This window comes from Vombatus ursinus, unplaced genomic scaffold (assembly GCF_900497805.2).
Source record: "Vombatus ursinus unplaced genomic scaffold, bare-nosed wombat genome assembly UNPS02014779.1, whole genome shotgun sequence".
NCBI classification, from domain to species: Eukaryota; Metazoa; Chordata; class Mammalia; order Diprotodontia; family Vombatidae; genus Vombatus; species Vombatus ursinus.
The window spans coordinates 36121671-36149599 of NW_020954557.1; the positions used below are offsets into that span (position 1 = coordinate 36121671).

At 39.0% G+C, this 27929-nt stretch overlaps 1 protein-coding gene across 4 annotated transcripts in view; it reads left to right on the top strand.

Moving 5' to 3' along the window:
• Window positions 1-27929, top strand: part of ZNF385B (zinc finger protein 385B) — a 491057-nt gene that overhangs the window by 462110 nt on the left and 1018 nt on the right. For all 4 annotated transcript variants that reach the window (XM_027866018.1, XM_027866019.1, XM_027866020.1 and 1 more), the window contains 3 exons: window positions 25863-26111; window positions 26410-26588; window positions 26970-27071. In XM_027866018.1, coding sequence (XP_027721819.1) covers window positions 25863-26111; window positions 26410-26588; window positions 26970-27071 — 530 coding nt within the window. The remainder of the gene's footprint in view (window positions 1-25862; window positions 26112-26409; window positions 26589-26969; window positions 27072-27929) is intronic.

The following is a 27929-nucleotide window of genomic DNA, read 5'->3' on the forward strand; positions in this document are numbered from 1 at the left end:
AGCCTAAGCAGAAAAGGACTGGGCCGCCCTTTGAACTCTTCTTGGAACTCTGTTAACTGCTTCTCTTAGAATTCTTTCTATTAACTGCTAAACTCTGAACTGACTCTCCTTTCTCCCTTGGGAGTCTCAGTTCAATTGTCCCCTAACTTATGGTCAGAAGACCATTTTAGTTCTCAAGTTTTCCATCATATCCCCCAACTGAGCTATATCTCCCTAGGGATCTACACACTCAAATGGAAAAGGGTTTGAGAGACTATGGTAAAGAAACTGTTCTGACCTTACAACATCAGACACTCTGCTCTGTGTAAATAGCAACAGTTAACTAAAGAGGTGAAAGGTTGTTGACTTTTTGTACCACTTTCCCGCACTAACATATCACAGCCTGATCTCTCCAACATCTCCCTATATCTTCGTTATGGGTAATTGACAAATGTAAATTGGAAATTCAAAATGACAGATTTCCACTGTCCAAGTTCACAAATATTGTGATTGTATTTTTGTCATTGATTTCTATCTGTGCCTGATATTTATCTAGGATTAAGGCAGGAAAGTGGGTATGATGAGTGTAGTAGCTGCAATGGACAAGCTTACAGAGGGGAACATAGCTGAAGTGCCTTAGATATTGTCAGAGGGTAAGGGTGAGGTGGGATGAAAAGGCTGTAGGGGATAAGTTTTGCCCACTTGTGCATAGCCAGGTGCTACCATCACATTCATAAATTACAAGATGTTTTAGACTCCTGACCCTATATGGTGGTCATTGATGCTGTTGGATGGCAATGCCTTAGAAGACTAGAAAGTGCTGAGGAGAGGCATCAGCAAGAAATAGCAATCGCCATTCCCAGCTAGCTCAATTGTTCCCTGAATTTCCTAATCTTCATAAGTTTAGAGCGGTTAAGAGGCTTTGTCCAAGGTCACGTAGGTAGTAAATGATAGAACTGGGGTTTCAGCTGTTTCCCTGACTCCAGATTCAGTGTTCTTTCTAAGCCTTGCTTTGTGACTGCTCCTAAGGTAGAAATTTAAAACCATACCTGTGATTTCATTGGTCTAGAGAACTTCCTTCTACCAATGCAGGTTATCACTTGCTCTGAAATTTATAGCCTTGGAGAGCTTTCTGGGGCGCTGACTGAACTTGTCCAGGGTCACACAAGCAGAGCATGTCAGAAGTGTGGCTGAAACCCAGATTTTTCTAACCTTGAAGACTATTAGCCATGTCAAACTGATGCTTTCTCTCAACATATATCTTATTTTAAAAGGTTTTCTGTTTTCAGTCCTAAAAGTTTGATCATCTGTGTACCATTCTACTCTCATAACTTTGAAAAACAAGTCTGTTTTAAAAAGAAAAGTTTGTCAAATTCCATTATAGAGTAGTTATCAATTAGCAAACAAATCTGATTATAATGAAAAGCACTTGTTTAAGATTTTATGGTTTCGGGGGGGCTACTCCTCAGTAAGGGTTAATAATTTCTGTTCAAAGGGAAATTTCTTTCTACCAAGGATAAGAGCAGACACCTTGCCTCACATCATTTTTATGTGTTCCCTCAAGTGTTTCATATTTTTATATGATATTATAATATGGTAACAAGTTTTCCAAATGACACCCTCCCATTTCAGTTAAATGCTGATTGCTCCATCAGTTAAAAAGCAAGGTCTACTCAGTGGCTTTTCCCTCCTTTCATTCAACTGCAATGGGACCTTGTGCTGTTATGCAGAAGAAAAGACGATTTTCAGCTTGGGTAGTGCCAATGTCATTTATAGACATCGAGCCATCATAAATTTGGCATTCATCTATCCAAACCCGAGAAGCAGAGATTTAGTATCCCCTCATAAGACAATAGATTAAACATATTTATGACAAACATCTTAAGTCTGAAGTTCTTTCTGGTACACAATCACAGAGAACGTAAATGAGCCCCATCTGTCTGAGGAAAATAGACCATTATTCTGAGGCCCACACTCTGCGAGTTGTACATTCATCATTAAGACTCTCTGAATCGATTTTTTAAAAATGGAACTGTCAGCATCTTTTTTCCCTTGTACCTCGAATTCAAGGGGGTAGTCCTGCCTGGCAAGGCTACAGACATGTATGCAGTCAAGTGCAGCCCATCCTTTAGAAACTTCCAAAAGTCTTAAAACATTTTTCAGTACTCCAAAATAATGCCAGATATGAACTGTTGGTCTCTGCCCTTCGGCAGACTGTTTCCCAGTATTTGTTACTAAATGATGCAGACCTCCAGTTGTGACTGACACATATTACGCTACAAGACAATTGCAAATTCTGCTATAAGCAAAATCTTGGACTTTCTCTTCCTAAGTGTCTATGCCTCTGTTAGAAACTAATCTGGAGACTATTTTATTTTAAAATAACAGCTACCCCAATGGTTATATTTATATACAATATTTCTACATTTTATAAAAGGATATCAGGAAATGGAAGAGTTGGGTATTTAGATATACAACATTACATGCCTTGAGTCTCCATCAGTCTTGCAATTTTGTGACTTCTACTGAGTGATTTGTGTCAATAAGGTGACTGCTTTTTGGCTGGTTTATTCTACTTTAATGTCTCTTGAGGAACAAAATCTATGCCAACCTACGGAGTGACTGCTGGGTGTTTTAGGTGATATAACAAACATTTATTAAGAACCTACTACTAAGTACTAGGCACCAGGCTAGACACTAGGAGTATACAGAGAAATGTAAGAACATGGTCCTGCCCTCAAGGAGTTTAAAATCTAGTTCTACAGAACTTTAGCTTACCTTTTAAATGATAAATCTTTTCACAATTTAAGCACTTTTAATAGAAATGTTTCTAAAATTATATTTCATCCCTTGTAACTATAAAACTGTTACTATGTATTTGTATATGTATATATTTAAAACTATAAAACTATTTGTTCTCTTGGTATTGTAAGGTAGCTATTCTGTGACTTTCCCCCCTTATTATATTTTGTTTCTATTAATTGGTTTGGATCCTTGACTTCTTCTGTGTGAGGAATTCCCTTTGGAGGAAACTCCCTTCACAGTAACCTGTAAATCCAAGTCTCATATAGTGAGTTACATGGGGAACTGAGAAATTTTTGCCAGGATCACTCAGCTACTGTATACAAGATGTGGGACTTGAACCTGGGTCTCTCTGCTGTTAAGTCCAGCCCTCTATCTATTATGCCACACTGACCGTTTCTGTTAATAGAATATTTCAGAAATATAAGAATTGTCTTCCATTGAGTTTTAAATAAAATAAACTGTGGTATTATGCTTCATTTATAGCACAACAGATTATTTTTCCTCGGTGACATCAAATTATCATTGAAGTTCTGGTCCAGTGGCACTGTAGCATTTTGGGAGAGGGGACATCTTAGGATGTCATTTTAGGCTTGTGTTACCAGCAAAACAACCTTTTTCCCTTTTGAAAAAAAAGATCATCTCTCTTGGTGCGGCATTTGCTTTCGTTGGTTAACAGAGAGCTATGAATAAGTTTAAACAAAATAGAAACTCAATCCTACACAAGACTTTGACTTTAGTACATGGCATTCATTCCATGGACTTTGCTCTACCCTAGGACCCTAAGTGATAGCCAGCCCTGAAAAATTATTTAACTGTATTAAATATATTCCACATAGCACAGATAAAATATGATATCAATTATCATTTAAAATATCTGTTTTCTTGGTATATAGAGTTGCAAGGCTCACAATTTGCAGAGCAGGATCACATCTATCACTTTTGCTAGACTGTGGCCAATATTCCCTATGCGTCATTTTTGCAATCTTGTTTCCATCCTTGGAATCTCTATGGGAATTACTCCCATAATTCTGAGTTGCACAGAATTTTGCCTCGTGGGGCTTGATTTCAGTGACATGAATTATGTGTTATATTATCCATTGTAAATGCACCTCAGGAATGAATTGGTCTATAACTTTTGGTGGCAAAGAAAGAAAACCTTCCCCCCCCACAAAAAAAAAATCCCCAAAGAAATCAAAATATTATTTCTGTGTTGAACAGATAGAGGGGGAAAAATGCCCAGATTAGTAGAAAGCCATTCATTAGATCAAACCCTGCCAAACAAGCCCTCTTTTGTACTCTCCTGCAAGTATCTGACAGTCCAGCTGACATGTGCCAGGGAGCTGACACAGCCTGCCCATTTTTGACATATTGATAATTAGAGAGACCATTCTTTTATCTGACCATGAGACTGGCAGCCTGTGCCCAGTTACAAAGTACTACAAGGGCACAAGAGAGGAGACTTGGCTGACAGTTCCATGGGCCACAAAGTCTCAACACAGTGAGGCTCAGTTGCCAGACTGGCTTGGACATGAAAGAACAGGGGAGGTCATGGGTCAGAACTGGAGACTGATGGAGATCTGCTTAGAGGCATTTGCACAGAACAGACTCTGCTTTGAACCACCGAAAATCATTACCTCCCTTTCATGTGTTCACTGCTGACTTCCCAACAAACAGGCCATGTTATTTTTAACTTATTTTAAATGAAATGATGTAACAAAAGAGTGACTTTAACAGTGAAAGCCATCTTTATTTTTCTCACATTAGCAAATGCTACACAGATGAACATATCTGAAGAGATCATAGATTTAAAAATAATAATAGCTAGTATATAGTGCTTATTATGTGCCAGGCACTATACTGAGTGATTTACGGTTATTTTCTCATTTGATTTTCCTAACAGCCCTGGGAGATAGGTGTTACTATTATTTCCCATTTCATATCAACAACTGCCACTATAATCAGTATATGATAAAAGACAGTTTGGCCGTACATTGTGACCAGTGAAATAATTAAGCATACAACTGGGGGATATATTAGTTTGGCTGCTATGGATGAGGAAACTGAGGCAAACAGTAGTTAAATGACTTGGCCAAGGTCAACCAGCTAGCATGTGTCTGAGGCCAGATTTGAAGTCAGGTCTTCTGACTCCAGGACCACAAAACTCAGTCCACTGCACCACCTATCTACAAGCAACCTTAGAGTTTAGCTAGACCATACCGCTCAAGAGCAAACTAAGGCCCAGAGAGGGCTTCCTCAAAGTCATGCAGGCAATAAACATCAAGCGAGGGCTGTCTAACAGTTATCTTTCAGCCAGAAATATTGTACCAGTGATTTGGAGAGATAGAGCTACTTGAATAAGATAAAATTGGATTATGATGTTACTCTGTAGAATATTTTAGATATGTAGTACACAGAGAAGTGGACTGGGAATGAAGGAAACTGGGTTTGGTTTCTACTGCTTCATTGGCCTCACTTGTGGTGATGGGTGGGTGGGTCGCTTGAGTGCTCTGCCTCATTTTCCACATCTGCCAAATGGTGGGAGCTATTCAAAGCTCCATTTGCATTGTCTAGAATGAGCTAGCGATTCCACATCCACAGTGGTCTGGCATCCACCACCAAAATAGCATGCATCACTGCGGTTATTCTAAAATAGTTTTACTATTTCATACTGCATTTACTCCTTCATTAACTCACATTTTGGGATTAATTGCTAGTTTATAAGTTAGCAATACTGGCATAAGTTTTTTGATATAATCCATAGCAGCCAAAGCAGCATATCCCCCAGTTATGTGCTTAATTATGTCACTAGTCATCATGTATGGTCAAATTGTCTTTTGTTATATACCGATGATAGTGGCAGATGTTGCCATGAATCACCCCCAACAAACCCTTCAGTTATGCCAAACACAACTTCCTTTGCTTCTGCCATAAATTAAACATGGCTATATTTACATTATCGTGGCTTGAACCGAGGTGGGTAGATACTAAGAAGCTTTTAAAAACATTTCCACATCTGAATTTGTTGGGCTTTTTTTTTTTGGCATGTGTTTCTTATTGTTTTCTATGGGATTATTCACCCTCAGATTCCCAATTGTTAATGTTTTAAAACTGACCATATTTTATTATTGTTGCTGTTGAGTCATTTCAGTCTTGTCTAACTCTTTAAAGCCCCATTTGGGGTTTTCTTGGCAAAAATGATGAAGTGGTTTGCCATTTCCTTCTCCAGCTTATTTTACAGATGAGGAAACTGAGGCAAACAGGGTGAAGTGACTTGCCCAGAGTCACACAGCTAATAAGTGTCTGAGGCCAGATTTGAACTCAGAAAGATGAGTCTTTTCGACTCTAGGCCTGCACTCTATTCACTGCGCCACCTAGCTGCCCCAAAGTATTCCAAAAGTCACTTAAACTGTTAAAGCTCTGAGCTGCACTAAAATTTTTGGATCAGTCTATATAGTTTAGGGCTGGTGTTTCCCAGAGGCAAAGTGGCTAGGCAGTTGCCTATGATTTCAGTGATAACCTGGAAGGATTTTTAGCCTCTCAGACTTTCTCCCAGCTGCTTATTTGTACTCGAAATTCCACTAACAAGAAATAAAACCTGTTATTCTACACTAGAGATGAGGGTTAAAATACATTTACCCCTGGGGGAGAAGGAATATTTAAAATTAATAGTAAAGTGTAAAAGCTTTATAGCAGATGAAGTTGTTTTGTTGGGGACCAAAAGTGATCAAACAAGCAGACATAGAACAGGCTAGAATAGGTAAGCCCAGTCATCTTCCTGCTCTGTGGTTGAGTGGGTTGAGTGTCTAGGATGGGTGTGAGACTTTTTTAAGATGCTGTTTTGTGTCCCAGAGGAGTGGTTGAGTTTTTGCTAATTTCTAGTAGTTCAGATTGTTAGCAGGTTAATAGTTTGAGGAGAGTGAAGCTAAGTAGGAATGTATTTGATTCTCAAGAGTAGTGTGAACACTCACCAAGATAAGTAGTTTCTAGGGTACACCAAAGCCTATTCATCTTGGAACACAGGAAGTTTGAATCCTGAAGGAAATTGTGGCAAATGATAGGTTACGTTCTTTGTTGGGCTTCCTCCCTGAAGTGGCCTTTCATCACTGATGCTATAAACAGATGCTAGGCTCCTGTGCAAGGGGAGATGGTGATAATACTTAAGTAATATCTTTATTATTTTCCAACTCATAGAAGATGAAGGGTCTTCAGATAGGATGGAAGAAATACTTCTAGAAGAAACCAAAAGAAGAAAAAAAAATTTAAATATTATCTTCTTTCTCCTTCTCTACCTCATCCCCTTTCCTTTCCTCAAAAAAAAAAATGTCAAGGAGTTGAATCATAGAATCAGATCATGCGTAGTATCCAACATAGTAACCTTCGAGGTTATCTAATTCAACCCTCTCACGTTATAGATAAGTAAATGGACCCAGCCGGGTTAAGTGATTTTCCCAAGGCTGTACAGGTAGTAAGTGACAAGGTCATATGGGTAGGAAGGCTTGGAGCTCAGGGCCTGTGACTCCCAGTACAACTCTCCATTGTAGGGCACTGCCTACCTGACCCAAAAGAAGCAAAGTTTGATGCAAAAGAAGAAAAAAGCATCTGTGCAGTGATGTCATATGGCTCTGAGTCATGGAACTTGACAATCTCCAAAGCTTAAAAATTCCAGGGTACCTGGAGGATAAGTCAACATGCATAATGGGTATAGGTAGAAAGTGATCCTAGAATGCTCAAGGTGGCTCAACAGTTAGTCAAGTCAACAAGGATTTGTTAAGCACTTTCTGTCTGGCACTGTGCTAAGTGCTGGGGATGCAAATGCAAGCAGAGAAAGATGATTCCACCTTTTTCCAGGTTAAACCTCCTCCCTGTTTTCCATTTATCAGTATCTCATAGCTCTCACTCCCTAGCTACCTCCTAGCCATGCTATCTACAACCTGCCTGACCTTCTCCACTAACTGGAACTCAGATTCCCCACCTCTGGGATCCTGGGCTCTGATCAGTGGGCTGTCATCTTATCTAGCCTAGTCCCTGGACCTTGCTGATCCTTCCAGCCTCTTCCTGATCCTCTTCCAGCCATGCCCCTGCACTCAGATCCTTCCATTGGACTCATACCTTCCTGTACCCCTCCCTATTTTCCACCTTTATAGCTCCTTTTAATCTGATGTCTTCGCTTATTAGAATGTAAGTTCTTTGCAGTCAAGGAATATCTTGCTCACTTATTTTTGTAACCCTTGCACATAGCATAGTGCTTAGCACAGAGTCAGTGCTTAATCAATGCTTTTTCATTCATATTCATTCATTCATTCATTAATTCACTCTCCTGTTTAACATTCTTCTAGAACTTCTCTAGTTTGGCAGTGGGCCTCTAGTTTGGTTGGGGCTTCTGGATGTATCACCTTCATGCCAAACTGTCCTATTTCCTTCTTGCTACAGTAGGTCTGTTAGTCTTTTCAGGTATTCGCAGATCAATGTGCTTTGCTCAGTTGAGTGTCAGCCCAAGTCCCCTCAAGCAGTTATAGAAGCACAAAACTTTCAATCTGGAATATTACAAAATCTTTCATTCATTTCTCCTGAAAGCCTCCTGGCTATGCAACAGATTTTAGAAAACTTTAATAGTAGCATGATTGTTAGTTTTACAAAAGGATTACTCACTTTACTTAAGGACATACTACAGGGTTTTTTTCAGTTAGCAAACTTTCCCTCTTCCTTAAATTGTGAATCAATTTCAAAAGTTCATTTGCCACACAAGTTTTTCAGGAACACGTCCGTTCCACAAAGGGACCAGGCATGCCAATTGTTGCCATAAAAGGTTATCAACTGAAATACATAGTTTCTCTCCTTCCTCTTCAGTACAACTCTAGAACCTCAGAGATTGTAAAATAACACCACTTTTGGCATGCCAAAAGATTTCAAAACCACAAACTCTCACAGTTAGAAGGGACCCTAGAGGCCAATCTAGACAGTCCTAGTCATACCTTAACAAGAATCCATTCTATAACAAACTCAACAAGTGGTTAGTTAGTCTCTTTGCTTAATAGAACACCGGCGAAGCAGAATCTGCTATCTTCTGAGCCAATTCATTCTGTCTGGGGACAACTCCAAAATGTTAGGAAGTGTTCATATATATCAAGCTGAAATGTCTATCACTTCTACTAGATACTCTGGGGCCAGGTCAACAAGTCTCTGTGTGCCAACCCTTCTGCCATGTTTCCCCTAAATGTTCTCTTTTCCTAGTCCATTCAACTGATGTTCATATGATATGATATCAAGGTCCTTCACTATCCCTGAAGAGTCTCCAGCTCATCACTTTTCTTCCTAAAATCCTAACTCTAACCCTAAAATGATCACACAAGCCTAAATCCAATTGGAGATGTGCTACAGAACTGTCAACGTATCAATGTCCTAATTTTCAAAAGGGAAAACAATGGAATGTAGAAAAGATGATCCAGTGAACTTGACTTTATTTCTGGCTAAATCCCAGTTGTTGTCTTACAAGAGCATAGTATATAACCAACAGTGGCTCCACCAAACGTGTGTCAGGGCTTTCCATCTAGTATGTAGTTTATACCAAGTCTGGTAACTTGAACTCACAAAGGATTGTTAGGTCCTTGATTATCCCCGTTTTAATTCTGTCCTTTCTAATACTAAGGCTATTCTCCTTAGTGGAGAAAAAGAAGCAAAATAAGAGTTAAGCAGTTCTTTCTTATCTCAATCACCTGTAGTCATCTTTCTATCAGGGACCTTGATCTTATCCCATTTCTGATCCTGTTTCCAAACCAGTATGTTCTCCTCTCTCTTTTGTAATTCATATTCCTTCTGAGACTCAGCCCATTATGAGATTTAGCATATCTCAACACAATTCTTATTGGGCTAAACTACTTTTTTATATTCGTTTTCAGTTGCTTGAGTTTCATCTTCCTTACAAGTCCTTTTAAAATCTGAGTTTGTTGATGAAATGCCCTTTGGACTGTCTACTTGGCTCCCTTTTTTCCTGTTTAGTGGAATAATTTCTACTTGAATCTTCAGGATTTCATTCTCATATACTTTCCACCCCTTTTGGGCCAACTTCCTCTTCAAAATATTAGGCCACTGGATCTTACCGAACATTTCTCTGATCCCTCTGAAATCTCTACTGAAATCTAAGGTGTTCCAGACTACAAGACTTACCTCTACTTTTCTATCACAAATCCCAAGATGGAGTAGTCACTTCCTCCCCAAGATTCCCATCATTTCTACTGCTGAAACCCACTCCTGCTTTTGGTCAGAGTCAGGCCCGGTAGCAGTAGTTCCCATCTTTGCATTCTCTGCCTTTTGAAAAATAAAATCATCATTAAGGCAGTCTGCAGAATCCTGAACTGCTGCTCTGCCTTAGGCAGTAGAGCCCCAGCAGATGTTGAGATAATTGACATTCCCATCCCTACAACACTATGCTCTGTGCCAGCTCTCTGATCTGCTTCCCAAACTTTTGATCTATTTTGAGAGAAATGATTATTAATAAGTAATGATTTGGGGAGATCCAAAATTCCCCCTTTTTTGCCAGAGTCCTCATTTCAAGGCTTAGTTTCTGAAGGACATTGCTGATAATAAGATTAACTTTCTCCTCAATTTTGTTCAGACCCCACCCAGGTAGGGAAGCCCATTGTGCTCCACCCAGGTTTGGGCAGGGATAAATTCTTTTATTAGATTGGCCAAGACTGAGGTAACTTAGTAAATGACATAGTGGAAGTCGCATTCCCCCAGCCCCTCATTAAAATAGGTCTCCCTCTCATTGTAATTTTCATTCTCTCTCATTAATTGTTAAACCAATCAGAGTTGATTGCCACCCTCAGGAACACCCACTCTTCCAAGGGCATATATAAACTGTGAACCTACCACCATGGTTGGTCTTTAGCATTCAAGAGTGTTACTGACCCATTTTATTGGTAATATGCTACCATTATTAATAAAATGATTAATTACCCAGAAATCATGTCTCAGAACTTTTTAGACATCACAGTGGTGAGGTCACTTGTGTTTCTCTTGCTATTGCTTGTCACTCTGGTCCCTGCAACATGTTTCTTCCTTCAGGGTTCCGGAATTTCTTCACATGAATATATCTTGTAAATAATCATTTCTACTATGCCATTTCCCTTTTACCTTTCCTGGCCTTTTTGAATAAGACATGCCCTTGCAGAGCCCTGGGATCTCTGTGAAGTCAGATTTACCTCCTTGAGTAGTTTCTTTAGTCTGCCATGCTTCAACATCTGCATAAAGATACTTGAGGTTATCGATTTTGCTGCTGGCTGTTTTTGCAGATTTTATGCTATGTCCAGTGAATTTCTGGGTACCTGTTTCATTATTATTATTATTATTATTATTATTATTATTTCTGCATAGCCACAACTATTCTCTATGGTATTAACAAGACTGTAATGTATGTTCCCTGAGCTGTCAAGTCAACAAGCATTTTTTAAGTGTTTACTAAAAGCTAGGCATTGTGCTAAGTGTTGGGGATACAATTTTGTTGTTCAGTTATTTTAGTCATATCCAACTCTTTGTAACCCCATTTTTGTAGTTTTCTTGGAAAAGATACTAGAGTGATCTATATAAATATTGGTCCATAAATGATGGGTCATAGGGTCATAGATGCAGAACTGGAAGGGACTTCAGAGGCCATTTAATCCAACCCCCTATTTTACAGATGAAGAAACTGAGACCCAACAACAAGGTCAACAAACTTGCAAAATGTTCTTACAGGTGGTATACATATGTATGAACCCAGATCCTCTGTCCACTAAATCTTTTACTGCACCAAACTGCCTAACACCAAAAAATATCAGATGTTAAAGCATAATTTTGATGTCAATTTTCAAAATATTTCCTTTTACAAGAAAGAAATTATTTTGCAGATCTTCAGAGCTTCTGCCTCACTTTTTTTGCAAAGCTTTCAAACTTCTTTCTGGAACACTAATTTCAATTTTCAAATCTCTTATCAGTGGTGTTCTGTCTTTTATACTGTCAGAAGTAGAAAGAATATAGGAGAGTCAAGTAAAGAAAAGGGTTAACCAGTCTCTTGCAGCACACAATTTACGTACATACAGGCTTGCAATTTTGGGTTTTGGGTTTTTTTGGGGTTTTTTTTTTTGACTGGCATTGGGTCTCCTGGGTTTTTCATCCTCATTTCTCACTAGGCTGCACAACTAGTTAGGAAGTAAGTACTCTGACTGACACCCATTAATTTCTCATTATTCAGAAAGTAGGGAAATAAAGCAGGAAAGAAATATGTCTGAATCCCTTATCAAGGTTGGCTAACTTGATTTAATGAATATGAAGGAATAATATGGCAGTGCTTTGTGTTTTGGAATGAGAACGAGAACGTTGGACAAGGTGCTTATGGATGCAGTAAAGAATATGACCTCTAGTCACTTAATTGCTTAATTCCTTTTGGCACATATTGAGTATAAAAAGAAAAATTAATTGTAAAAATTGATGAGTAGAGCCCTTTAGTAATCTCAGCTAGAATAAGGAAAGATTTTTCCACTGAAATCTCAGTCTTGATTTCCTGACCAGTTTTCTGTAGTAACTGAGAGTTCCTTTGCTATTCAAGACATATCTGTAAGAAAAAGCATTGGTGACTGTGGTTCTGTGATTTTAGGGAATATTGACCAATTGGCCTATTGTTTTTACAATGACTTATTTTTAACAAATGGTAGGTGAAATACAGCTAGGGCAGCTAGGTGGCACAGTGTAGATAGAGTATTGGGCCCGAAGTCAGGAACACTTATTTTCCCAAGTTCAAATGTGGCCTCAGATACTTACTAGCTATGTAACCTAGGGGAAGTCACTTAACCCTATTTGCCTCAGTTTCCTCATCCATAAAATGAGCTGGAGAAGGAAATGGCAAACCACCCTAGTATCTTTGCCAAGAAAACTCCAAATGGGGTCATGAAGAGTTGGACATGACTGAAACAACTGAACAACAACCACAACAATAACATATGAAATACAATCTTACTGTAAATAGGTGGGTCTATTACTTTTTTTTCATTAAAGTTGAGACACTCTTAGAAAACCACAGCCTAAATTATATCTTTTATAATAATGATAGCTGTTGTTAAAGTCTTGATAATTACATACTTCTTCTCACATACAAAAGGATTCCACTTTTGCCTCCTGACAATAAGGTTTGATAAGTTTTTTAAATGTCCTTTAGAAGTGTGTCTCAGTTAAACCAACTTTAGATACTCCACATGCCTTCAGATACACATATAAAATTATAGATGTAGAACTGAAAAGGATTTTGGAAGAAACTATTTAGTCTAATCTCCTTATTTTACAAATGAAAAAAGAAAAAGAAAAATGAATCTCAGAGAAGTTATGTGACTTACCCAAGATCACATATATTGTAAGTGACAAATCCAGGATTTGAACCCAAGTGCTTTGACTTTAAACTGAGTGCTTTATCTGCTATAGCACACTGCCTCCAATAAATGCAACTTTCCCCTTAGAACATTCCTTCCCTTTCTTTTTTGTACAATCCAGAATCCTCTTGGAATTTTATTTATTTCAATTAACATAAGTAGATTTTAGCTTGATGGATGAGTACTTAGCCCAGTCCCTGACACATAGAAGGTGTTTAATAAAGGCTTGTTGCTTGGTTTTAGTGTTCAGTGATGATTTAAGAACATTTAGTGGCTAGTGTAAATGAGACATATTTGATACTGCCCGGAACAAAATTCATAAGAATCATAGGATGATGAGACTTCTTTGGTCCACAGTAATCATCTTGTTGAACTTTTCATTTTACAAATTAAAAAACTGAAGTTCAGAGTGGTTGGCCCAAGGTAACCCAAGTAGGAAGCAACAAAACCTGAATTCAGGCCTCAGGCCCTCTGCCTCTAAATGCTGTGCTTTTTCACAACACATCATACTGCTTCTCCAAGTGATAAGTCTTCAAAACAGTAGCTTCATTCTCCGACTGTTTTTATGTTGTGTTGTTGTTTGGTTGTTTTTAGTCTTGTCCAACTCTTCATCGTTCCATTTGGGATTTTCTGGGCAAAAATGCTGATGTGGTTTGCCATTTCCATCTCCAGCTCATTTTACAGATGAGGAAACTGAGGCAAACAGGGTTAAATGACTCACACAGGGTCACACAATGTGTAAGTGTCTGAGGCCAGATTTGAACTCAGGAAGATGAGTCTTCCTGACTCCAGACCCAGTACTCTATCCACTGTGCCACCTACTGCCTCATTATTAATCCCTGGAGGTCTTTATTTTTCAAAATACAATATCCAACACAAAGTCATTGAATCCAAGGGAAGTTTTATCATTAAATTTTAATTTATGAGGGCTGTCTGTGACCTTGGGGCCCCAGGAACACAACTGGAAAATCAGTCTAAAAAATATGACCTAAGATAAGATGGTATCTAAGTGTAATTCCTGACTTGAACATTTTAGAAGCTTTCTATTGTCAGTTGCTTTCCATGAATTTTCTAAAATATTTCATTCTTGAAACATAGTTGGAGAACAAACTTTCTTAGTTTATTAGCAAGTTTTGCTTCACCTAGAAATTCTTTTAGTATGAAATACAGCTAATTTCCTCCATTTTGACTCCCAAATTCCCCAAATCTTCATTATTGCATAGATTTTTCATGTCCTTGGGTTACTCTAGACAAACATTTCTGGGCTTCATCAAATTATATTTCAAGTCCAGAAATGTTTGGTGACCAGATTAGTTTGGAAAACTTTAATTTAGATATTAACCTTCTTGAAAGCAAGGGAGTACCCAAAATACTTTTTTTGATCACAGTAATGGAAGTGATCTCAGAAGTCATCTGCTCTGACTCCTATAGGGACAAGAACCCCATTTCCAACATAAATGGTGATCCAGCTTTTGTTGGGAGGGGAAAAATCACTAATATTTTTGTGTTTGTTGAATAACTCTCAAATCAGGGGTTTTAACCTGGGGTCTTTGAGTGTGTGTTTTTTTCTTTAAATTTGATAATTTTATTTCAGTATTTTTTCATTGTTTCTTTTTTTTACTTATCTTTACAACCATTTATTTTCTCTTCTTCATATTGCCTCTCCAGTTGAACAGCAACAACGAAAAGAAAAATAGAAAAATAAAACCTTCCTGTTAAATATTCCTAGTCCAGCAAAACACATTCCCACATTAGCCAAGTCCAAAAATATAAGCCTCATTCTGAATTTTAGCATCTATCAGGAGGTGGTGAGTGGCTTGTTTTATCTCCAGTTATCTGGACTTAGGTATCCTTTTTTATTATTATTATGTTAAGAGGAATGCTCCCTACCTTGCTTAGGCTGGAAGTGAATGTGTTACTGACAGACCTGGGTCTCATTCTGGTCAACGAAGGAGTTTTAAACTGCTCCATTTCCCAGCTGAGCTGGTATGGTCCTCCTCAGGTAACCTAGGATGCTGCCTTAACCACCCCAACCCTGCACCGCGTTAATGCCAAACTTATTGCAAACACTACATCAGCTTAGCTCAGCTAAAGCTCAGAACTTCCAATCTCAGCCTCCTAGGAGCTGTGTTTACAAGTATCCATCACCACGCTCAGTTGGACTCAGGGGTTACCTTTGCATCGGCCAGAATCCTAAAGTCTTTCAAAAATGTTTTTCTTTATGGTGTGTCATATAAATTTTCATTAAGAAGAGCTTAAGAGACTATTAGCTACTCTGTTATAAGCAGAAGGAGAAAACTCCAACAGATTGTCAAATAATTGAAGTTCTCCATTACTTCTCTTATCAAACCTCCATGGCAGGCTTGTGATCTATTTCCTGAACTCCTCCTTTCTTTCTATGTGCTTGCAGTATATCCTCATGCATTTATCACTACTGGTCTTGCCTCTATTGATATTCACTCATTTCGATTCTGCTCCCCCATCTTTGGTTTATATGAATATAGTTAATGAATATATTTTCTTAAGAGACAATGCTATTACATCCACCTTTTTAGTTATCTTGTTTCTTATGAGTAAGGTAAAACCTACAGAGCCATGTTGCAATCTTAGGTATCATCTATCAAATGTCAGTGATACCCCAAAAGGTCAAATTTGCTTCCTAGCTTTAGGACCTCAAGTTAATTTTGCCAGTGTGTCTGTGTGTGTGTGTGTGTGTGTGTGTGTGTGTGTGTGTGTTGTTTGTTTTTGCAATTGCGTATAATCTAACACCATGGGTTTTGTTGCTGGCTTCTTTTGGATTTTCTCTCCTAGATTTCTGAGCATCTTCTTTGGTATATGTAACTACTCCAGTCTTTTTGCCAAGAAATGGTCCACAATGTGGTCATGAAGATTTGGACACAACTGAATGACCGAATGACAACAAAGCTACTCTAGTGGATATACATATAGAGTCACTTTTCTAAATGCTCCTTCATTTTCACTTGCTAAGCCCTCTGAATTAGAATTACAAGGCTCCAGGAAAAAACATTTAAAAACTTTTCGATTTACTTCATACCTGGACAGAAGCTTCTTATTGTTGTATTTTAAGCTAGAGTCCAAAACCCTAAATCTCATTCTTGAATATCCCATTTTCAAGCAGCTCCTCACTTCTCTGCCTTTCTCTTGAGAATCCCTTGTCTTCATTTGGCAGCGGTAATGAACACACCACTTCTTCACCTAAAGTATTTGGGTTTTTTGGTATGAGATTTTGTAACCTTCAGAAGTGGTTTCAAGATTGCTTTTGATAGTGTCCATGCCCACATGAATCATTAGAAGTGGGCAATAGTCAACTGGTTTGATGAGTTGAGAGTGTTCTCTGCCACACACTGGGAATACCCTCTGGGAAAACAGCAGATCTTTCCTTCCTTCCCATCAGATCAAAAAATGGCTACCTCATCATCCTACCACAGAGAACCATAAGCCACCACAATTCATCTCTTCTTCCTTGGACCCTTACTGAATGATCTTACTCTTGATAGTACCTGTGTGTCCACAGCATTATTCCTTAGGAGACAAGCACCTGCTTCTTCCATTTCTTCTCCATGTCCCATTCTTTTTCTTCTTTGTTTTGGCATTGAAACCCTTTAAAAGGGAGAGAGAGAGACATGTCATTGTCCCTGATAACCTGGACAGTGAAGAATCTTTCTTTAAAACTCTCAACCTTCCTTTCTAGGAAGGATACTTCCAGTAGCTCCCCGGGAGAACGACTTTGGCAAACTCTTTGTGGGAGCCTTCAACTCCAGGGTCTTCTCAAGTTATCATTCTTCTTAGCTCACTAGCAACTGGACAGCTAATTCCCAGCTTCCTTTGTCTTGCCTTGATAGTTTTGTTCTCAAAGTAGTACTAGTGAAACATCATTCATTCCTCTCCAGGCTGCCTCTCTCCCATCCTAGACTTCACACATTGGAAGTACCCTCTTTCCCTGAGGTCTCTCCCTCTGATTCCTCCTGGAACCTCCATTTTAAGGATCCTGGCCCAAGCCAGCCCTGTCTTCATTCCTCTCCAGATTTTCTCTAACATACCCTCATTCTAGGACACCCACCCCAACCCCACTCCTTCCTTTTATGTAAAGCCATTGAGGACTAAACTGTCTTTCTTTCTGCTTGCATTTATATTCCCGGTGCTTAGCACAGTAACAGGCTCATAGAAACCATTTACTAGATGCTTATTTACTTGTTGAGATCACTTAATGGTCAGACCTTGTCTTACCTTACTTTATCAACTACCTCCTCCTCCCCCTCTAGTCTTTTTCTTCCTTTTACTTTGAGTAGAAGCTTGAGTTCTCTTTATCTTTCTAATCTCCCCTCACCCAAGTGTTTCACCTTCTCATCAGATCCTTCTCCTTTGGCTTGACTTCTCTTCAAGAGAGTGCTTAAAAATCTACAAGTAAAACAAAGCTGTGCCCTCTTTAGTACCTCAGATATCTGTGATCACTGCATGTGCTCCTTCCCCAACACAGCTAACAGTCTCACTATAAGTTAGACACCTGGTGTGCCCCCACACATATATACAAAAATTGCTCCAACAACAGACATACAGCCCACCCACATGGCTTCTATTCAAAGCTTTCCCAGATTGGTAGGCCCATGTTGACCATCATGGCTTTCAAAAAACAAAAAACAAAAACAAGGCTATCTCCATGTCAAAGAGAGGAGAAATTTAGTTAGGAAGAGACCAAATTGTAAAATATCTAAAATAAAAGTTTTCCTCCCAAAATGTCAATAAAGAAATCTGGACCATAACTTCTGACAAGTTCACAAATGATCCAAAAAAAGACAAATGACCCCCATGCTCTGCCATAGATAGTTTCAAGTCTATCGGCCTTCCTTTGGATTATTAAGTACAAATATCTCAAATGTAGAATAACTACAAACTGGCCTAGAGAGGGAGCAAAGTGTCATTATGAGTATGTTACTTGAAGACACTATTCACCTGTTACCCATAAGATGAGTGCTTTTCAGGAGACTTTCCATCAGCATGAGTCATCCACATTCTTTCTTGTAACCACTCGCTTGTTAGAGCCAAGGGTATAGGCAGCCTGTGACTAATGAACAGGTGGTTTAGTCTCTATGAGCCCTGTGGGGCTTGAACTCGTGACCTTGGGATCTTTAGCACCAGCTGACATAACCAGTCCATAAAAGAAGTGGATTTATTTTTATTGTAGACATTAAGCTAATTTAGTGTAGTGGCTTTAGAAGAACAAAAAAATCACAAGCCTCCAAGAACAAAGGCACCTTTTCTCTGGAGTTATGTGCCCTTCAGAATTGATGGGAATTCTTTTTGAAAATGTCAGTCCTGGACTGAAAAGACACAGTTCGTTGAATGCAGTCCAATTCAAGGGCAAATCTGGTGGGTGGAAGTATGCACTGGAACCACAAACATTGGAGGGTCTTAAATTTGCTCTGGCAAGCACCCGAGGAATCGTTTGATGATTGAGCACTTTACAGTGGAAACAGAGGGTAGTTTATCTGAAAGTATTACAATGGAAGGTCTAGATGAAGATGGATAGGATTCAATTAATAGTATGAATAGTTCTCTAAAAACTGTCTTTGGAAGATGCAACAGATTTCTTTGAATATCTTCACTGGGCACAAAGATTTAAGGATGGCTTAGAGTCATGCAGAGCCAAGTAAGGTGAGATGTTGTATTGTGATGCCCCCCTCTGATTTAGGTGTGAAGGGCAGCCCTAAAGTAATGAGAACCATTTTCATATGCATGGGTATGCACACTCACCCAAACACATGACCCCAGTCTGGTTCTGAAGGCAGTTCCCAAAATGTTTTGAGCAATGATAGCGTCAATAAAATAGAAGGCTTTGAATATTTTTGAAGAGGAACAGCTCTTATTTGGGTGTCTAAGTTCTGATGTATTTTTTTTAATTAGCCTTCTTACTTTACCTTGTAAATGAGGAAGAAGGTGAAATTAAGGGCAATTCTGAGGTGGCTAAGCAAATTTTGTCTAACAAAGCCTACAAGACAAAACATAAAATACAGGTGTTCTAACAATCAGGAAATGATTAAGGCATGCAAAAGGGCCTGCTAATTAAAAGTAGGTCAGAGAATACTTGAGGGGAAAATGGAATATGTATTAACCAGAAGATCCTGATGACAAGCATCTTTATTAAAAGAAACTCAAGTAAACTGTGTCTTAATTAAATTTTGAAATACAATCAAATAAAGAGTTGTTGCAAATGTCAGCGAGAAAAGAGAAGTAAGACAACGGATTTTTACATGGATTATAAGCAGTTGAGATCAGAAATAATACAACAGATAGAGCTGGAAAGGAGTATAAAGGTTTATTATGCCTTTAGAAAAAAAATCATTCAAAACTCAAACATTCAGAGTGATTCAGTAAGCAAGGTGACATACAAGAAAACTCTAGTCTCTAGTTTTTGTTGGTCAATTGTTGTTTAAAAAAAAGTAGCTCTCCCAAATTAGCCGAGATTCATCAGCAAATTTCCAAACTTAGAATCTACCTCAGCAATGCTGTGATTGTAAGACAACAAAAATAGAAAATAATTTGCGTTCAACTGGGGGAAAAAATGTTAAAATTGGGTGTGTAAGCTCCTTTAGAGCAGAAACTATTCTATTTTTATCATTTTTATTTTTATTTCATTTTTAAATTTTAATTCATTTTCATTTCAGCCCAGTGCCTTGCATATGATAGGCCCTTAATAAGTCCTTAATTGCATTAAATTGCATTCTAGGTTATTTAAACATTAAGCAAATACTTATAATTACATAGAAATGACATGAAAGTACTACAAAGTATGTGTCTAAGTGAGCCACAATATCACATGTGGCCAATGTGTCTCTGTACTTAATTCCAAAGATGAAGAGTAACTAATATTATCCAGTAGTTTGACCTCTTTGTAAGATAATGAAGAAACACAAAAGTTCTTTCAAAGAAAAATCATCAAAATTCTCCCAGAAGGAATGAAGCTAGACAAAAATATGTCATCCGGTCTGGACTAAAATGTAGAATGATCCATGTTAGGCGCTCACCAATCTGAAGAGCCGGTGTCAAGGCAGGGAGCTACAGTTTACCCAAACTTCAGCTATCCCTGGGCCTGGCTCCCAGATCTGTGATGCCCTCCCTCCTTACCTCCATTTCTTAGAATCTCCGACTTCCTCCACAGCTCAACTCAAGCGACATCAAGCCTTTCCTGATCCCCATAGCTGCCAGGACCTTTCCCCCAGTCATCTCTTATTTATACATTTATGTTGTTTACATTGTGAAGATGTTTATGTGTGACAATAGCAATTGAGATAATACCAATAATGCAGTTTACTAAGACTTTTGGAACACCCTATATATATGAAGCACTATATAAATGTTAGTTACTGTTTTTATTATTCTATGTTATCTCCCCTGATAGAATGTAAGCTCCTTCAGGCACTCTTTCTTTTTGTCTTCGTGGTCCCCAGCATCTAGCACATATAAAAAGAGCCTAATAAATAGTTGTTGATTGATTCCAAAGTCATACCAGTAGCAGAACCAGGATTTGAACTCTGGCCTTCTTGACTCCAAATCGAGCATCCTTTCCACATATCACAACTGCCACTTCTGTGTTTGTCAGTGAGTTTCCTGTGCATCCCCCCTGGGGCTTTTTAATTGCTTCTCCTTTTCATCCTTATCATAGTTATTTTGGCTTATGTTTTCAGAACTTCATTCTTGAGAACTTGCCTTTTGAATTATGAGGCCATTGGACTGTATTCATACTTTCTCTGAAACCTTTCAAATCCCCCAAACTAGGCACCCTCCCTCCTTCTCTAAAACAAACTCAGAGATGAAGTGGTCACTTAAGTCCCTGGTCCCTTCCCCTCCTTCCCCCCCTCCCTCCCACACACAGACCAAGTCTGGTTCTTACCATTTCTACTTCAACGACAAAATCCTCCTTATAGATCAGAAATGGGTTGTGACTTGCAGTCCTTCTTGATGTTTCTTTTGCCTTTGGAAGTCTAAAATTTTCATGGAGGCAAATCAGATTTTTTAAGCTTTCTGCTTTGGGAAGAGGAAAGAGTCCAAGATATTTATAATCTCTCAACATTACAATATCATCTTTTCGTGTTGTGCTTGCATCATGTTTCATAAACTCATCTAGGTTTTCCTTTTCTAGGTGGTCTGTATATGTGTACACACATCTGTGTGGTGGGGGTGGAAAAGGAGGGAGAAATCACTTTAGTTTCTACCTCTTTTGATTCTCACTCAAATGTTCTCCAATAGGCTTTTTTTTTAGGTTTTTTCCTTCAGCATTTTGGATTTCCTTGAATTATTATATTTTAGAGTCTTTTGTCACCATTGCTATAGATTTTTTAAATTAAATTTTCTGTTTTATTGTCAACATTTTTAGTATAAAATTAGAATTTTCCTTTCTAATTGAGGTAAATTATACATTTCCGGAGCCAAATTCCGGTCATGAGCCCCACCCTATTTCGCCAACGATATTATAAGCTCATTAGGATCTCTAATTCACCTTGTTTGCTAGGTATACTTTGTGCATTTATATATAGTCTTCCAAGGGCATGGGTTTTATTGTTCTTTTTCTCTTTTTTGGTTATTGATTCCTATGAATTACCAGTACAGTTATTCTTCTTCCTAATCTGTAGCTGCTATTATTGTCATATATAAATTCTTATTTCACCTTAGTCATCTGAATTTAGACAAACACTGCACAGGAGACAGAGGTCTAGCCTTAGAGCCAGGAAGAACTGGCTTCGTGGTCTGTATCTGACATGTACTGACCATGTGACCTTTGACAAGCACTGAACTCATCAGTGCTTTAGCCTACAGAAAAGTCTGGAAGACTGTGAGTTGCACAGAGGCTGCTGACCTGAATCAGCAGTTAAAAAAAAACAACAAAAAAAACAAAAACAAAAAAACCCTCAAGTGATTCTCCTAAAGCATGGGTCTGATCATTTCACACATACCACCCCATCCCCCACTAAATAAATCCCAGTGGTCTTCTATTGCCTCCAGGAGCAAATAGAAAATGTTTTGTTTGGTGTTCAAGGGTCTTCATAACCTAGCCCCCTCCTACCTTTCCAGTTTTCTTAAATCTTACTCCCCAACACATACTCTTCAGTCCCATGACACTGGATTCCTGGCTATTCCATGAACAAGACACTCCATTTCTTCTGGCTCTGGGCATTTTCTCTGGCTGTTCCCATGCCTGAAATGATCTCTCTCTTCCATTTTGACTATGGCCTTCCTGGCTTCCTTTAAGTCCCAACTAAAATTCCATCTTTTACTGGAAGCCCTCCCCAACTTCTCTCAATTCTAGTACCTTCCATCTCTTAATTATTCCTTATTAACCCTGTATATAGCTTGCTTTGTATATATTTGTTTGCATTTTGTCTCCTCTGTTGGATGGTAAGCTCCCTAAGAGCAGAGACTTGTCTTTTTGCCTCTTTTTGTATCCTCAGCACTTAGAACAGTTCTTGACACATAGTAGGCACTTGATAGATTTTGACATGATAAAAATCTACTTAACTGATGAGATATCCATACCTCATTTCACTTTCTCACTACTATCTAAAACCTTCCCTCCATTCTTTTAGACTCCGGGCAATGAACACTGAAGGCTTTAAGCATAAGAGTGACATGATCACAACATTGCATGAGGAAGATTGTCTTAGAAATAGTGTCACTGATGGATTGGAGAGGGGATAGAATGAAGTGAGGTAGACCCCATGGAAGAGTAGAAGTAATGAGGACCTGAAGTAGGACGGTTGCAGGGATGGCATAGAAAGTAAGGAATGGAGATTGTGGAGGTAAAATCAACAGACTCTGACACCATAGGGAGATGGAAGAATCAGAGGTAATGGGGAGGTTTCAGACCTGGTTGACATGGAAGATAGTAGGGCAGTTAATAGAAATAGAGATGTTAAAAGGAGGTAGAGGTTTGGGGGAAGAAGATGAGTTTAGAATATTGAGTTTGAGGATGCAGCCAGACATCCAGGTAGAGATATCCAATAGCCAAGGGCCTAGAGCTCTGGAAAGAGGATAGAAATGGAAATAGACATTTGAGTCTTGTGCATAGTCTTGCTTATTGAAATCTTGGGAATGGATAGGATAGCCAAGGCAAAGAGTATAAAGAGAGAAAAGAGCAAAGGAATAATCACTGTAGATATGGACGTTTTCAAAGATGATGTCAGGGGAAAGGATAGAGAAGACAACCAGGTGCTGAAGTTAGTAAGAAAACTTGGTACATGACAGTGACAAGAATTTGGAGCTGGGTGTATGAATTTCAAAGGAAGACAAGCTATTGAGTGACGGTGCCATAACAAAAGATGTCGAATAGTGAGCTGACTCTTATGAGAAGAAAAAATGAACATTTAGCATCAGAGAGGACTGACAAAGATGTTGAGTGACCAGGGAAATTTAGGTTTTAGTGAATTTAGGAAATGCACAGAGTGTGAGAGGATCCAGTGATGAAGAGGAGTTTGTTGATAGTGGAAACAGGGTTCCAAAGGCAAAAGGGAAAGGGAGGGGAAGGAAGATTAGGGACTGGAGGTATAGGGCCGGGTAGTTTTCAGAAAACCATAGGAACTATAGATAATTGTAGAATTTTAGAGATTGAAAAGACTTTTGAAATAATTTAGTTCATCTCCTCAGCTTACAGTGAAAAACAACTTAAAGGACAGTAAGGTTGTGACATGTTCAAGTCCGGTCACACAACAGGTATCCTTGACCCACAGAACAAGGCACCTTGCACTTGATGGGAATGCAAATGAATATTTGTTAAATTGTGGGGGGGGGGAAATCTACAGCAAATTTCCTTTTCCCATTAACTACATATTGAAAGGAGAGCCATCCATGTCAAGCAGAGTCCACAAGTAGCACTAAGAGAAGAGGAAGGTAGAACAAAAGAGACTGGGACAGAAGCAAGTCTGAGCCATCTGTTGGGGATGGGTGGAGAAAGGGACAGGAATCAGGACAGGAAAAAAAATATGATTCAGTAGGCAGCAGCGTTAATACTTAAGAATGGAGAACCCCAGTTCCCTAATTACAAATGGGAAGGTTACTATATCACTGAATACAATTCCTACTTTGTTAATTCCATAAGGTTGAAAGGGGAAACTTGTAGAAAATAGAGAATCAGACCTCAAGAGGTTTGGAGTCCAACAGATCTGCCTTATCTTACCATGTAGGTTAGGATGGACTAATGGATACAGATACTATTGTCTACAAAAGGTATACTATGGTTTTCATTTCTAGTTATACTATCTTTTTACACCTGGGTCCTTTAACCTTTTCCTGGGTACCAAAAGGCATCCCAAAAGAACGAATGCACATGTGTGAAGGGAATTGCTTGTTCCCTTTCACTGATTGATAATCAGGTTGTGGGAGCCAGTTTGAGGGAAAAATCTCAGGCTTCTATCCATTCAGTGTTCCTTTAGATTTTAGTTCAAATCTTCTCTCCCACTGTCTCAACTCTAGGTTTGCCACGTTGTAGAGCCTTCACAAATATACACCCTGCTGAAAGTCACCTTTGTTACCCTACTTACTCTACCACTCTTTATCTACCAGGCCAACAATGCTCAGATCAGATTTAGCTATTGCTGCTAAAATATGCAATTTGAACTTTAATGCTCCCTTTTTTGCTTAATGAACTGTTATCAGCATTTCCATCGATGTTTTCCAGAAGCACCAGCTTGGTTGGGTGTGGGCACATGACTGTATTTTGCTGCTGGGTGGCAGAGGCTCCAGTTTGTGTACTGAACGAGCCAAAGAATAGAGCCCACCTTTAATCACAATTGAGCCTGGTTGGAGGCAGATTCTGTAAAAGTCACTCTGACCTCTCATGCAGCTATCACATGTAGGTTGAGGATTATGAGCTTCTAAAAGTTACACAGTCAAAATGCCAAGATGTTTGTGAATGGTTTGGCTAATCCTCATCATTTTACTTATGGTCAATGTCATTATTTGGTACTTAAATTTAGATAGTCAGTAATTAATAAATAGGATGAATTGGAGTCCCTGCCTTTTGTATTTTTAGATAAATTCTGTTGTCATTCAGATAGCAGTAAAAATTTAACTAATCACAACCAAAGTTAATGATGCCTGCTCCTTCCTCCAAATCCCCCAAAATTGGATTTTTAACGTAGTATCAAAATTGAGGTTTTAACTTTATATTCATGTGTTAATTAAAACTTAAGTAGTCAAATGAAGCTAACATTGCCTAATGACCAGTTTCATGTTATTATCAGGTCATATAATGAGACAGATTCTGAAGCCCTGAGAAGAGAATTGGGTTGGGCTGACAATGGTTTTCATTTCTAGTTAGGAACACACTGGAGTAGAGCTTATAGCTCTGTGGTATCAGACAGAAAGTTGTTACCACAGCCTCATGCGAGTGGAAGAACAAGGTCATTAATCACCACCACCCCTCCCCACCAAAAAAAAAAAAAAACCCTTGATCTTAATCTGTATTAATTTAGAACTTGATGACATGGAGCTTTTATTTTAAAATACGAGATAGTTTATTTTCAGTCCCATTAAAGTTACATGAACCAAAATTCAGTGGTTAAATACAAACAATTTTTTAAAATTCCATTTTAAATTCCTTGGATGTGATTCAAGTACATTTGCATTTTCTTCTGTGACTGTAATGACACAAATCTGCATTTCTTTTAGTAGAAGATAAAGGGAAGTTGAAAGCCAATAGTTCAATTCAACCTTCGAGCACTGATGGAGGTTTATTTCTACCCAAACCTGGAGCTACAACCCCTTTGCCCCTGGGAGCAGTGACCTCGCCCTCCAAGAGCACAAATGGAGCTCCCAGTGCCGTTTCTGAATCAGAAGAGGAAAAAGCCAAAAAATTACTTTACTGTTCTCTATGCAAAGTGGCTGTGAACTCTCTGTCACAGCTAGAGGCCCATAACACAGGTTAGCATCTGTCTCTTGAATTTAAATTATGCTTATGACAAGTGCAAACATTTTTTTCTGCTGAAGCTCCTGATTGTCTGTCATTGCTTAGATGTTAGAAACATTTCGGCTTTCTGGTGTAAAGGAGTCAGCTCTTTTAGGAAAAATGTGACAATAGAGCAGAGGCAGCTCATTGATCAGGCTGCTCTAGTTAATGTCATTTAAGATGGGGAATTTTATAACCTGAAAATAAATTTAAGGTCAGCTTCACTGTGCTTATTAAAAAATGGTAACACATGTACATTTCGTTGCCCTTTAGGATCCAAACACAAGACAATGGTCGAAGCTCGCAATGGGGCTGGTCCAATTAAGTCCTATCCAAGACCGGGATCCAGGTTAAAGATTCAGAATGGCAACAAGGGTTCAGGATTGCAGAACAAAACGTTTCATTGTGAAATCTGTGATGTTCATGTGAATTCGGAAATTCAACTTAAGCAGGTGAAGTACCCTGAATATGACTCTGTCTGCATGAGCAAGTCACTCCTTTCTCTGGGTCGTGGTTTCCTTATCTGTAAAATAAGGGGTTTGGACTGAATCATGTCCTCCAAGGTCCATTCAAACTCTCTGTTTGGCCTCAGTTTGTATTGTATTTGGCCTCTACTTACCTCTGCATTTTCTAAGGCATGTCTTGAGTCTTAGTTCTCTGTCCAGCATGCTCCCGACTGATAATTGTGGTGTGAGAGAAAATTCTGAATTTTCAGATTTTTTGGGGGGTGACTTCACCCAAGCCTCCCTAGAAGAACTGGATGTGAGTGCTCATCTGTCACTGAGAAAGAAACTAAGAGAATGACTAATGCATCTATCTGAATTTCCTTTCAGCACATTTCTAGCAGAAGGCACAAGGACAGAGTAGCAGGGAAGCCCATGAAACCGAAGTATAGCCCTTACAACAAACTCCAGCGAAGCCCAAGTATTCTAGCCGTGAGTATTACCAGCTGCATATCACCATGCTCTGCAGCCGTGGCTGGGGGAGTTGAGTGGGATGGGGATGGATACGGTGGCGTCATAGAGATCACATATGGCCAGTTCAGTCCTCACTTTAAAACCAAAGAGCTAGAAAAGCTGTCACGTGAGGGTGTGATTGCTCAGTTCCTGATCTTCTGGAGAGAAGCTTTGACCAGGGTGAGGAAACCTAAAACCTGTGGGGCTGGTGCAGACAGAATTCTCCAAGCACACTTGTCCCTGCCCTTCACCCCAACCTCTTCCAGCACCTGGAGCAATACCACTCATTAGCATACAAACAGGAGAAATAATGTCAACAGAGCTAGGGCAAGTGATGCCTTGGGAGCCCTAGAGTTTGTTAAACCTAATGGAATCACTGTGAACTCTAACAGAAATCCACCTTTTTTTTTTTTAGCATTATCGTTATCATTGTTATTATCTCCCCTTGCCTCCCTTTCTGGCTCTTCACCTTATTGTGTGTGTGATGAGGTGGGTGTTTGAGTGTCTCTCACAGTCGGTTTCTACCATGCGTATGGATAGTCAGCTTTTCTAACCTCCTCTCAAGATGTTAGGTTCTCAGTTATTTTGCAAAAGTGCCTAAGACTCCCAAAAAGTAGGTGCCATATAAATATACAGGTAGATGGATTTCCCATCCTCCCAAGGGCTCCCTAGAGGTGATTTGCCCATTTGGTGGCAATAGGTCTGTTGTCTACAAATCTGCCCTCTTTCTGATAATGTATACAGGTGTACACTACATTGAGCTAAGTGATGCATGAAAATACAGGTTTTACCAGACAGCTACATTAATTAGGGTTTGAGTGAGTCTTATACATCTCT